At 54.8% G+C, this 10,874-nt stretch overlaps 2 protein-coding genes and 1 long non-coding RNA gene across 6 annotated transcripts; 2 read left to right on the forward strand and 1 right to left on the reverse strand.

The window, feature by feature from the left end:
• The first annotated feature begins 545 nt into the window (after positions 1-545).
• LOC102255500 lies at positions 546-1,459 on the forward strand. Its single transcript, XR_313934.2, has 3 exons — positions 546-1,015; positions 1,168-1,255; positions 1,328-1,459. It is a non-coding gene; the product is annotated as an uncharacterized LOC102255500 (long non-coding RNA).
• A 746-nt stretch (positions 1,460-2,205) lies between these two features.
• Positions 2,206-5,818, forward strand: LOC102255707 (sulfotransferase 1A1). Of its 2 annotated transcripts, XM_005872249.2 has the most exons (8): positions 2,206-2,619; positions 3,460-3,642; positions 3,746-3,871; positions 3,960-4,057; positions 4,543-4,669; positions 4,766-4,860; positions 5,306-5,486; positions 5,622-5,818. In XM_005872249.2, exons 2-8 carry the CDS (start codon positions 3,495-3,497, stop codon positions 5,732-5,734), a joined length of 888 nt encoding a protein of 295 aa, XP_005872311.1. In that variant the 5' UTR covers positions 2,206-2,619; positions 3,460-3,494; the 3' UTR covers positions 5,735-5,818. The 2 variants fall into 2 exon arrangements, with proteins under 2 accessions (XP_005872311.1, XP_014400089.1); XM_014544603.1 differs by lacking the exon at positions 2,206-2,619 and having other exon boundaries at positions 3,439-3,642.
• Positions 5,819-5,948: 130 nt separating this feature from the next.
• Positions 5,949-10,868, reverse strand: LOC102256007 (SAGA-associated factor 29 homolog). 3 transcript variants are annotated; one of them, XM_014544601.1, is made up of 8 exons: positions 10,560-10,867; positions 9,831-9,903; positions 8,503-8,567; positions 7,464-7,593; positions 7,250-7,393; positions 7,066-7,101; positions 6,801-6,963; positions 5,949-6,144 (listed from the first exon to the last, which is right to left on the reverse strand). In XM_014544601.1, exons 1-8 carry the CDS (start codon positions 10,726-10,728, stop codon positions 6,028-6,030), a joined length of 897 nt encoding a protein of 298 aa, XP_014400087.1. In that variant the 5' UTR covers positions 10,729-10,867; the 3' UTR covers positions 5,949-6,027. The 3 variants fall into 3 exon arrangements, with proteins under 3 accessions (XP_014400087.1, XP_005872312.1, XP_014400088.1); XM_005872250.2 differs by having other exon boundaries at positions 7,247-7,393; XM_014544602.1 differs by having other exon boundaries at positions 6,058-6,144; positions 6,731-6,963; positions 7,247-7,393; positions 10,560-10,868.
• Between the last annotated feature and the right edge of the window lie 6 nt (positions 10,869-10,874).

The following is a 10,874-nucleotide window of genomic DNA, read 5'->3' on the forward strand; positions in this document are numbered from 1 at the left end:
CGGCTAATTACCATTTTTCTCTTTTATTAGATTAGATGGTATAGAACAGTGTAAACAGTCAGCCCTCTGCATCTGTGGATTCCCAGCCCTGGACCAAAAATACTGTTTTGTAATCTGTGGCTGGTTGAATCTGCAGATGCAAAACCCAGGGATATGGAGGGCCCACAGTGTATTGGGGGGAAAAAATCTGTGTGTAAATGAACCACCCTGTTCAAACCTGTGTTCTTCAGGGGTCAACTATTATTTAATTATCAGTCTCACGCCCCCCCCCCCACCCCCCATACTATACAAGGGTATTTCTTATTTAGTACTGTAGAAGGATGTGATACAGAGCAGGTGGCAAATAAATATTTAGTATATTAACTGAGATGACAGGTCTGACTTTACTCACATTAAATGTAAGTAAACTGCATACCTTACATGCCACTAAATTAGGGGAATAATTTCACGGTTCGAACATCATAGAGTGCACTTACACACACCTAGATGGTGTAGCCTACTACAACACTAGGCTATTTGCTAGACCTCCATCACATATGTGGGTCCTTGACCAAATTGTTGATTCGGCACGTGACTGTACTTGCCACTCAGAGATTAGCCATGGAGATCACTTAGCCTGTAAGGAACTCTAGGTCTAGCTGCAGTGGCCGTGTTGTTGTAGAATCACTGCTAATACTCAGAGAAAATTGGCCAGCTTAGTCCCTGTGAGCAAGCATTATAACTCCTCCATACCTGTTTCCTCATCTATAATATTCAAATAAGAGTAGTATGTGCCTCATAGGTGATGTAAAGCCCCTGGAACAGTGTCTGGTCCATAGAAATTCTTTGAGTGTTAGTTACATCACTACTCCCCATTTTCTCCCTTCCCTGCCTGCCCCCTCGGACAGGATGAAGAAGGCCCCCTGTGTTGCCCCCACCCTGGCTGCTCCCTAAGGGCCCACATGACCTGCCTGGCAGACGAGTTCCTGCAGGAGGAGCCCGGGCAGCTTCTGCCCCTAGAGGGCCGATGCCCTGGGTAAGTCCAGCATCACTCCCCCAGCCTGGTTTACCTCTGTGAAGACACTGCCTAGGCCCAGGGCATCTGAGTCCTCATCTGGCACCCAGGGCCTAGGCTGAAGGAGGCTTGTGATCTGACTCTCTGTCTCCTACCAACTGCACCCTTGGCAGCTGCAAGAACTCACTGCTGTGGGGAGACCTGATCCGGCTGTGCCGGATGGGCTCCGAGGAGGAAGAGGAGAACTTGGAATTAGAAGAGGTGAGAGGTGTTTTGGACCCTGCCCCAGCCTATCCCCTGGGCTGCCTCTGACCACCCTTCTTGTCTCCACAGGAACACTGGACAGACATGCTAGAGATCTGACCCTCAGCACCCCCAGCCCTCTACCCATTCCTTATCCGTGCCACTGCCTTCGGGTCTCGGCAATTTTTACTTGAGTACAATAAAAAGTCTGAGTTAAGGGCATCTTCTGGTATTTGCTGGGGTATGTGTGGAGGTAGGAGGAAAAGGCCCTGCCAGTTGCTGGGGCCTGAGGAGATCAGAGGACGGGGGAGGGGCCACTGACCCCAGATGGACCAGCCTCTCTCTGCTGGAGGCCCTTCTGCCTCAGCTTTCCCCTGGCCTGCCTCTGAGATCACAGTTCCTTTTGATTTTTAAAAAAATACATTTCTATTGATTTCACAGAAAGAAAGGAAAGAGAGAAACAGCAATGATGAGAGAGAATGACTGATGGGCTGCCTCCTGCAGGGCCCCTACTGGGGATTGAGCCCACAACCCAGGCATGTGCCCTGAATGGGAATCGAACCCGGACCTGGTTCTTGGGTTGACGCTGAGCCACACCGGCTGGGCTGAGGTCACATTCTTGATGGCCTGGAGACTCACACCCTGACTAAGACCTCACCTGCCTCCAGTGCCCAGCTGGACTTTGGACTTTAATCCAAACAGTAAGGACAAAGGCCAAGCCCCCTTCTAACCCAGGGGAAGAAAAGCACCTTCTGGGGGCTGTGCTCCCACCACCCAAGTGAGGTTCCATGGGAACCGTGGAATGGGGTCACTCCCAGGGTTATGAGCCTCCGGTGTTCTTGCTCTTTCCCATCCTATGCTGCCTCAAGGAGAGCCTGCTGAGCAGTGCCCTGCCCCAAGCCCCGTCACTCACCCCTGTGGGCTGCCCCTGACCTTAACCTTTGGTCCTCAGACTGGCCTGGGGCCACCTTTCCCCTCCACTCTTCTGTCCTCTGGAGATCACGTTTATTAGAAAAAGCTGTTGGCTCCTGCAGAGCTGGAGTTTGGAGTACAAGCCAGATGCCGGGATTACAGCTCAAAAAAAAAAAAAGGCTATTAGGCCCTTTTGTGTTGCTTCAGTCTTTTATTTTCTACACACTGAACTCACATGTTGGGTTTTCAGGCCAGTCTAATCTTGGCTTCAGCTGGGGTGCTAATGAGGGTAGCAGAGAGGGGCCCTCCCACCCCAAACCCCACCCATTCCTGGAGGACAGCCAAGGCCCAGTGCTGGCTCCAAATCCCTCCCACTTTGGACTTATAAAACTTGCAGCTCTCTGCAGTTCTGCACTCACCTACGTGACAGCACAACAGAGCGCCACAAGGCCAAGGTCTGGAGAGGTCAGGTGAGTGCTAGGATAGGGTGGGCTGGGCCAGACCTCCCTCACTCTGCACTGTTCGCTCCCACTGCTTGATCTCTCCATTCCCGCCTCTACTGACCCTGCCCTTTCCCCTGAATCCCAGCTCAATCTGACCCTGCCCTTTCCCCACGGAAATCCCAGCTCAGTCTGATACCATCTGCTGTCTGGCCTGGAACCCGTTCCTCTTTCCATTTCCACTGGGGCATGTTTTGCTCATCACACCAGAATGGCTCCCAAAACAAGCTCAGTTGCTCATTTGGCTGTTTCTCTCTGAGCCAAGATGGAGTGTGGCTGAGCAAGTTGGGTCACAGGCCCAGCTGGCTTTGGGGAGGTTTCTGTATGTGAGGGCTTAGGGAGCTCAGGGAGGGAAGGATGGGGAGGAGCCCACTGGGATCAGATCCAGAGCTGCAGCAGCAAGTACTGAAAGAAAACACGTGGCAGGCCCCAGAGTAGGAGTTTTCTCCAGTGCACACTGGAAGCTCCTGGTCAGCTTCCAAAACCCAGGCACCTGGGTCCCACCAGAGCAATTTAATTGCCTTGGGGTGTGGCCCAGGCACTGGGATTTTAAAATAAATATTTTTAACCTTGACCTCCTGGTTCATGGGTAGATGCTCAACCAGTGAGCCACTCTAGCTGGGCAGGCATTGGGATTTTTAAAAGTTCTGCGGGTAAATCGAAGATGCCTCCAAGAGTTGTGGGCCCACTGTGTTAGATCCGGCCGGAATCCAGCCCAGCACTCACTGGCTCTGAGTGTAGGCAAGTTGCTCAGCCTGTTTCCTTACCTTAAAGCAATTAAACAGAAGACATTGTTGTGATGTTGTTAAGGGAGGTCGGCCCCACTCCGGCCCTGACTCGGCAGCATGGAGCTGGTCCAGGACACCTCCCGCCCGCCACTGAAGTATGTGAAGGGGGTGCCTCTCATCAAGTACTTTGCAGAGGCAATTGGGCCACTGCAGAGCTTACAACCCAGGCCCGATGACCTGCTCATCAGCACCTACCCCAAATCTGGTAGGTGATGAGGACCACCCACCCCTCTCCTGGGCTGCAGTCCCCACCTCGGGCCAGCAGGGGTGTGCCCTCAGCCCCGCTTACCTCCCATTTTCCTCTCCAGGCACCACCTGGGTGAGTGAGATTCTGGACATGATCTACCAGGATGGCGACTTGGAGAAGTGTCAGAGGGCTCCCATCTTAACCCGGGTGCCCTTCCTTGAGTTCAAGGGTCCAGGGTGTCCCACAGGTGTGTGGTGGGGTCCGGGAGCCAGGTGAGGTGGAGGGAGGGAGGACCCGGGCTCCAGCTCACTGGACCTTTCCTATCCATGGCTTAGGCATGGAGGTTCTGAAAGATACGCCAGCCCCACGGCTCCTCAAGACACACTTGCCCCTGGCTCTGCTCCCACAGGCCCTGCTGGACCAGAAGATTAAGGTGAGTGGCAATGGAAGCTACAGAAAAAGGCAGCTGGGGCCAACCCAGCTTTGGCCCCATCTTCTAGGAAGGTCTCATCTTAAACGGGGAGAAGTCCTCAACCTCATGCTCCGGTGGGTCAGATGGCCAGTGACAGACTTTGCAGGGCCTCGGTGCTCACAGGCCTGTGGAGGAGGGGCTGTTGGGAATTCTGCACGCCTTGTTCCAAATCGATACAGTGGCATTGAGAAGATTGGATGAGTATAAAATACAGTTCCTGGAACCAGCCAGGACTCTGGCATCAGAGCAGGCTTCAAGTCCCAGCTCAGTCACACCCAAGTCAGCCTCTAAGCCTGTTTCCCTCTTGGCCAGACCAAGAGAGAACCTCCCTTGCAGGGAGGCTGTGAAGGGTGGAATGTGATGCTTAAAGAACCTCTAGTGCCTGCTGTGCTGTGCTGTGCGGTGACGGTGCGGTGCGGGGTGGGGTGTGTCTTCTGCCTCTCCAGGTGATCTATGTTGCCCGGAACGCCAAGGATGTGGCTGTCTCCTATTACCACTTTTACCGCATGGCCAAGGTGTACCCTGAGCCCGGCACCTGGGACAGCTTCCTGGAGAAGTTCATGGCTGGGGAAGGTGGGGCTGACTCTGGATGAAGGAGTGGGTGAGCTGAGGGGCAGCCAGCTGGAATGAATACCAACCTCTGTCCGTGCCCCCTGCCCTTTTCCCCAGTGTCCTATGGGTCCTGGTACCAGCACGTGCGGGAGTGGTGGGAGCTGAGGCACACCCACCCTGTTCTCTACCTCTTCTACGAGGACATGCAGGAGGTGAGACACCGCTACCACTTCCCTGCACATGGGGCGAGTCCCAAGACCTTCTAAGCCCCGATTCCCTATGGCAGACCCTACATGGGTCCTAGACCCACCTCACCTTCCCTGCCCCTTGGGCAGCACACTCCGTAGAGCTCTTATCTCCTAGCACCTGAGTCAGTGCCAAGTGCAGTCACTGATCACCCATTTACTGCTACTGCTTCTCCCTGGGCCCAGTTATGACAGAGGGCTGTCCGTGCCCTCACCCTAAGGAGCCAGATACAGCTTCTTAACAGATCACAGGGCAGAAGGCAATTAATTTTTGCCCCAGGAGTGCCAGAGTATAAAGGACCAGAGTCATGGAGCAGGGTCGGAAGTGGCCGTGAGGTTAGGGTGGGGCCTCCCTTTTGTTTGTTCAATGCACAACCCAAGCCTCCACTGAAGAGCCCCCCTGCTGCTGCAGAACCCCAAAAGGGAGATTCGGAAGATTCTGGAGTTCGTGGGCCGCACCCTGTCAGAGGAGACCGTGGATCACATTGTGTGGCACACGTCATTCAAGGAGATGAAGAAGAACCCCATGGCCAACTACAGCACCTTACCCGTGGAGATCATGGACCACAACATTTCCGCCTTCATGCGGAAAGGTGAGTCCCCACCAGGAGGGGCGCTGGGGAGGCGAGGGCGGGAGCAGCGGCTAGAGCTGGCCCTGAGCCACTTGGGGCCTCTGCTTTGGCCAGGACCTCTAGCCTCACTCCTTCCCTCCCCACCTCCCTCCCCAGGCATCACGGGGGACTGGAAAACCATGTTCACTGTGGCCCAGAACGAGCGCTTTGATGCCCACTACGCTGAGAAGATGGCAGGCTGCAACCTCAAGTTCCACACAGAGCTGTGAGTGGTGTTCATGGGACCGCTCCCCAGGGAGTGTGTGCGAGTGGCCCGACAGGGGCCTCAAGAATAAAGTACAGCTTGTGTTGCATGGAGTGTGCCTATTGGAAGAAAAGCAGACCTGAGCTGAGAGAAAGAGTAACTGCCCACTGGGACCAAATGAGGCCCCAGCTCCCCAACTTGCCCTATGTGGGGAGGGGTAAGAACTCAGGAGACATGGCAAAGGGGAAGAACATTTATTTCTTCACATAATGTCTTGTTGCATGCCCCCGTGAGGTGGCAGGAGGCTGCCAGCCTGCATCACTTTTTCTTGGGCTCCTTACAAGCCACCACGTACCTCTGGGCCACATTGAGGGGAGGGGAGTAACCATCTGCATAGGAAGTGTCTTCAAACAGGACCGAATAGTCATCCTGGGGCTGCAGCAGGAGGCAGACAGGAGGCGCTGGTCAGAAAGCCCCAGGCCAGCGCCCCCCTCCCCCCAAGCCTAGACCGACAGGCACCTCTGGTGTGTGGGCTCCTAGCCTTTCCCGTCTCATCTTCACTCAAGAAGTCTAGATGTTTGAACCTGCTCCCTGCTACAGAGCTCCTCAGCCACCAAGTCCAAGGACGGGGGTGAATAGCAAGGGAAAGGACTCGCTAGCTACACAGGCGGCCACACGGAAGGGGCCCCTAGGTTAAGGGGAGCAAGGACAACTCAGAGGGCAGGAGGCAGGGGTCCTGGAGGAAGAGGGGAGCCCAGCCTTTAAACTGCCATCAGTGATGGGTGATTAGAGGGCAGGGGTCGGGGGTGAAGACTGGCCCTGAGCAAGGCTTCCATCTCGGGGCTCAGGCCCCCACCTCAATGCGAAAGCGAGGCTAGACTAGAGGACACACCGGGGCTTTCTAAGGCTCTGCAGGGCGCCAGCACTGCCTGGAGGACAGGCTGGAGGGGTTACAGCTCAGGACCCCGCCAACTCAAAGAGGTACAAGGACAAGAGGGAAGGAAAAGGGAAGGTGACCGACCCCATGACCTGTCTGGTCAGCGGGGTGGTCCTGGTGTCCGGGACGATCTCTCCCCCGGGGGCTGCCTTACCCGTTGTGGGGGGGTGTGGATCAGGGCACGGTAGAAGCAGGTAGTCTGGGGATACAGGGCCAGCACGAGCTGCTCCTTCTGGAATAAGGCTTCGGGGTCCGTCTCAGGGTTGGCCTTCCACTGGGGCAGTGGGATGATGCGCCGCCGGCTCAGGGTGTGTCTCCTGGAGGGGCGCTTAGGTCAACCCATGGCAGGTGGGGGGCTCTTTCCCAGCAGCAGGGCTGTCCCCAGGCTTCCCTCGCCCCGCCCTGGCCAGCACACTCACTCTTTGCCTTCTTCATCAATGTCATCGACCTCATACCTGCAGGTGAACGAAAGGAGAGCAGTGGATGCAGGGCAGTGCACACCAGGTGGGGACTGGGGAGGAGGGTGAGGAGGGAAGTAGCCCAAGGAGCCGGCTCTTCACACGTGTCCCAGTTCCCACAGGGCTGGGCGTGTCCACTCACTTGTTGGTGGCATGGCTGTAACTGACCACCTCGGCCAGGATCCACTGCTCATCCCCATCCACGGCCTTGACCCGGGCAGCCACCTTGTCTCCAGGTTTGGCCACGTAGTCCCCAGAGGCCGGAATGGCCCCGCAGAGTGGGGGCGGCCTGCGGAGGGGATAACGTGTCAGTCCCAACCCCTCCCCTGCCAGCTCCCGCTCCCTGGGCCTGCCCTCACTTGTCACCAGGCTTCCCGATCCACAGCGGCAGGGTCATGGCCGACTGCTGCAGCAGGGTCATCAGCACGCCCCTGCGCATGGTCTTCCGCGGGGGCTCCGAGTCATTGTACAGGCCCGCGATCTTGGCCGCTGTGGGAAGGAAGTGAGCCCCTGAGGCACCAGGGATAGGGTGCCTGCCCCTGGCTCCCCACCTCTCGTCGAGTTAGCACCAAGGGTCCAGTGTGCTCCCTGGCCCTCCACTGGAGGCTCCTGCTGAGAGACCACCAGGCCACACTCACCTGGCCAGACGGGTTAGTGGATACGTTTGGGAAAGAACAGAAGAGGCCAAAAGGGGGATTCTGAGGCGCTGGTCGTGTCTCTTATCTGGGTGCTGGTTACATCCATTGGTTCAGTTAGTGAAAATTTTATGGAGCTGGGTGGATACTTACATGTATTTTCTATTAATATGTTATAATTAAGCAAAAAGTTCAAAGAGCTATCAAATGTGGACAGAGCCCTTACCTCCTCGGGCATGGCTCAATACACCCAGTCAACTTCAACCCAACTGGCAGTGTGACAATTTCATGGGTGAGGAGTCTGCCCCTGGGTTCATTGGACGGGCGAGAGAGAGGTGGGACAGCAGTCTGAAGCGATATGGAAGCCAGCACCCTGTGTAAGCCCCATCTGAAAGGCCGGCTTCAGGACATCCCGCTGTGGCTCTCCAATAACAGCCAGGCTCTCACCTCAGCAAGAAATGGGCCTGCGGGTAGCAGTGCCTGCCCCAGGCAGTAGAGGATGGAAACCAGGGGGGATTGGGGCAAATCAGCTTAGTGTGCAGAGGGAGAGCGGGGAGGCCTTGTCTCTGACCCTGGGACTGACCTCCATGCCCTTCCCAGTCCCGGCTGCCCTGGTGCACCTGCCTGTCACAGCCCGTGGCCCAATCGACCACACCAGGCTGAGGCTACAGGCTCCCCGGCAGGAAGACATGACTGCTGCTCCCAGGAACCCTCACTCCACCTGGTCAAGGAACACCCAACTAACTTGTCGTCTCTAACTCACCGATCCGCCTCTCTTCCAACAGAGACTTGATTTCCGCAATCTTATCGAGGGCTTTCCGGAGGATGCTGAGGGTGGGAGGAGGGAAAGAAGAGGTCTGGATGAGGCACTAAGCATGGACTTCCTCTTCTGGTCAACAACGCAGACAAACCTTGGTGAAAACTATGAGCCCTACATAGGTGGCTTTAGTCTTAAAAGCATACAAAAGCTGATAAGACAGCCCGACTAGTGTGGCTCAGTGGTTGAGCATCGACCTATGAACCAGGAGATCATGGTTCGATTCCCGGTTAGGGCACATGCCTGGGTTGCAGGCTCGATCCCTGGTAGGGGGCATGCAGGAGGCAGTCGATCAATAACTCTCTCTCATAATTGATGTTTCTATCTCTCTCTCCCTCTCCCTTCTCTCTGACATCAATAAAAACATATTTAAAAAAAATTCTTTGCAGAACTTAGCAGAGCCTTTGATAATCTGCATTATGAATCTCTAGGAGAGGAATGTAACTCCGTGTCCTAAAGCAGCGGTAGCTAGCCTTTCAGACCTCACGGACCACCGGTTGGCGACCGCTGTTCTAAAGTTATTGCAGATCCACTAGAGATTTGAGGTAACAATGTTTTAAGATCGGTTACTATTTAAAAAGTAGTTTTCTGGAACTGAAACTTCTCCATCTCAGAACCATAAAAGCTTTACGTCATCTCCCAGGTAAAGCATGGTCCTATCCCGACAGGCAGCCAGCCTTGGGTTTAAATTTGGGCTCCCCCACTTACTAGTTGTGTCTTTTGGCAGATTACACAACCCTTTGGTATTTCAGTTTCCTCATGTGTTAAATGGGGGTAATCCCATTTTAGAGTTGCTCTGAGGGTTAAATGAGGTAAATATAGAAAGTGATGTAACAGCACCTGGCACAGAGTAAGGCCACATAGAGCTGTTATTGTTACTGCTACTACCACCACAATAGAGAATGCACTTCCTAATGTGAGGAATGGTCAAGAGTTTGTAAAACACTAGTCTTAGGCACTTCATATGCATTATCTCATTTATGTTGACAATTCTATAGGTAGTTATTATTCCTATTTTAATGATGGAGCAACTGAGTCCCAGCTGAAGTGACTGCCCAAGGTCACGTGACAGGCAAATGGCAGTGCTGGCACCTGACCCCTGCCCTGCTGCTAGGGAGGGGGGAGCAGTTTAGAAGTGTGTTCTAGGGAAGGCGGCCCTAAGGGAGAGGCTCATCTATGCCAGGAAGGCAGCCTGGGCCGTGGTCCATAGGTTCCTGCAGCCCAGCACCTGGGCGAGGCAGGGAGGCGATGGCAGGCAGTGGGCTGGCACTCACTTGCACTCGGCCTCTGCGTCAGCTTTGGTGGTTGTATAGAGGCCCCGCAGCTTTGTCCGGTAATAGGGAGAGACTGCAGAGTAAGCACAGGGAGACAGGAGTCGGGGAGGGGCAGCTGGCAGTCGTGTGGCACTGCTTCCAGTATATCGGATTCAGGCCTTAGGAGGCATGAGCTCTGCTGGCTCAGAGTGCTCCCCGAGGCACCTGCACCCCATGCACAGCGCGCTCACATTTCCATACGGTGCAAATGCCATGAATGCACCCAAGGGAGGACTTCCTTCCTTTGCCATAGCATGATGCACACAGGAAGTACTTCTCAGCACATGGAGAGCGGAAAGCAGTCTCAAGCTGCTCAGGGCCAGAAAGCCCAAGGCCAGGAGCCTGGCCAGCTGGGGCCCTCGGTGCACCCTGGGAGGGAAGCTCCCTAGAAACACCAGCTAACCGGGGTGCTTGTGCCCATTAAAGTGTTTTCCTAGATGCAGCCTCATTTCACTGACTTTCTAGTCCCTAGATGTGGGGGATTTTAAGGTTCCTTAGGGCTAGGCAGTCTGGTATCTGTCTTCTAGGTCACCTTAGGCCCCCAGTGTAAGGGAAAACTGTCCCTCTGGCTTAAGGAGCAGCTCATCTTGGATGACTGCAGATACATGCAAAAGCTCCTTTTGAAAACGATAGCAATCTTGACCCACATCCACTCCTCATCCCCTTTCTCTCCAGAGCCCAGCTACTCACTCTTGTTCTCTGTCTGCATCCTCTCGTGGGTCTTCTGGATGTTCACTAAGTTGTGCTCACTCCTCGAACGCTCTTCCTGCAAAGAGGAGGTCAGCTGGACAGGAGCGAGGCCCCCATCCCGCTGGGGCACCCTGCACCCAGGCCACAGGCCCATCCATATGGCCCTCATTTACTAGATCTGAATTCAGGACCAGTTTAAAGGCCCCCTCCCCCACTAATGCGAAAGCATGACAAAAGGCATTCAAGTGAAATCATAAACTAGATTTATGGCTCTCCTTCATCAGAAAAGACAAACTGACCTACAGAGTCAATACA

Source organism: Myotis brandtii, unplaced genomic scaffold (assembly GCF_000412655.1).
Source record: "Myotis brandtii unplaced genomic scaffold, ASM41265v1 scaffold37227, whole genome shotgun sequence".
Taxonomy (NCBI): Eukaryota; Metazoa; Chordata; class Mammalia; order Chiroptera; family Vespertilionidae; genus Myotis; species Myotis brandtii.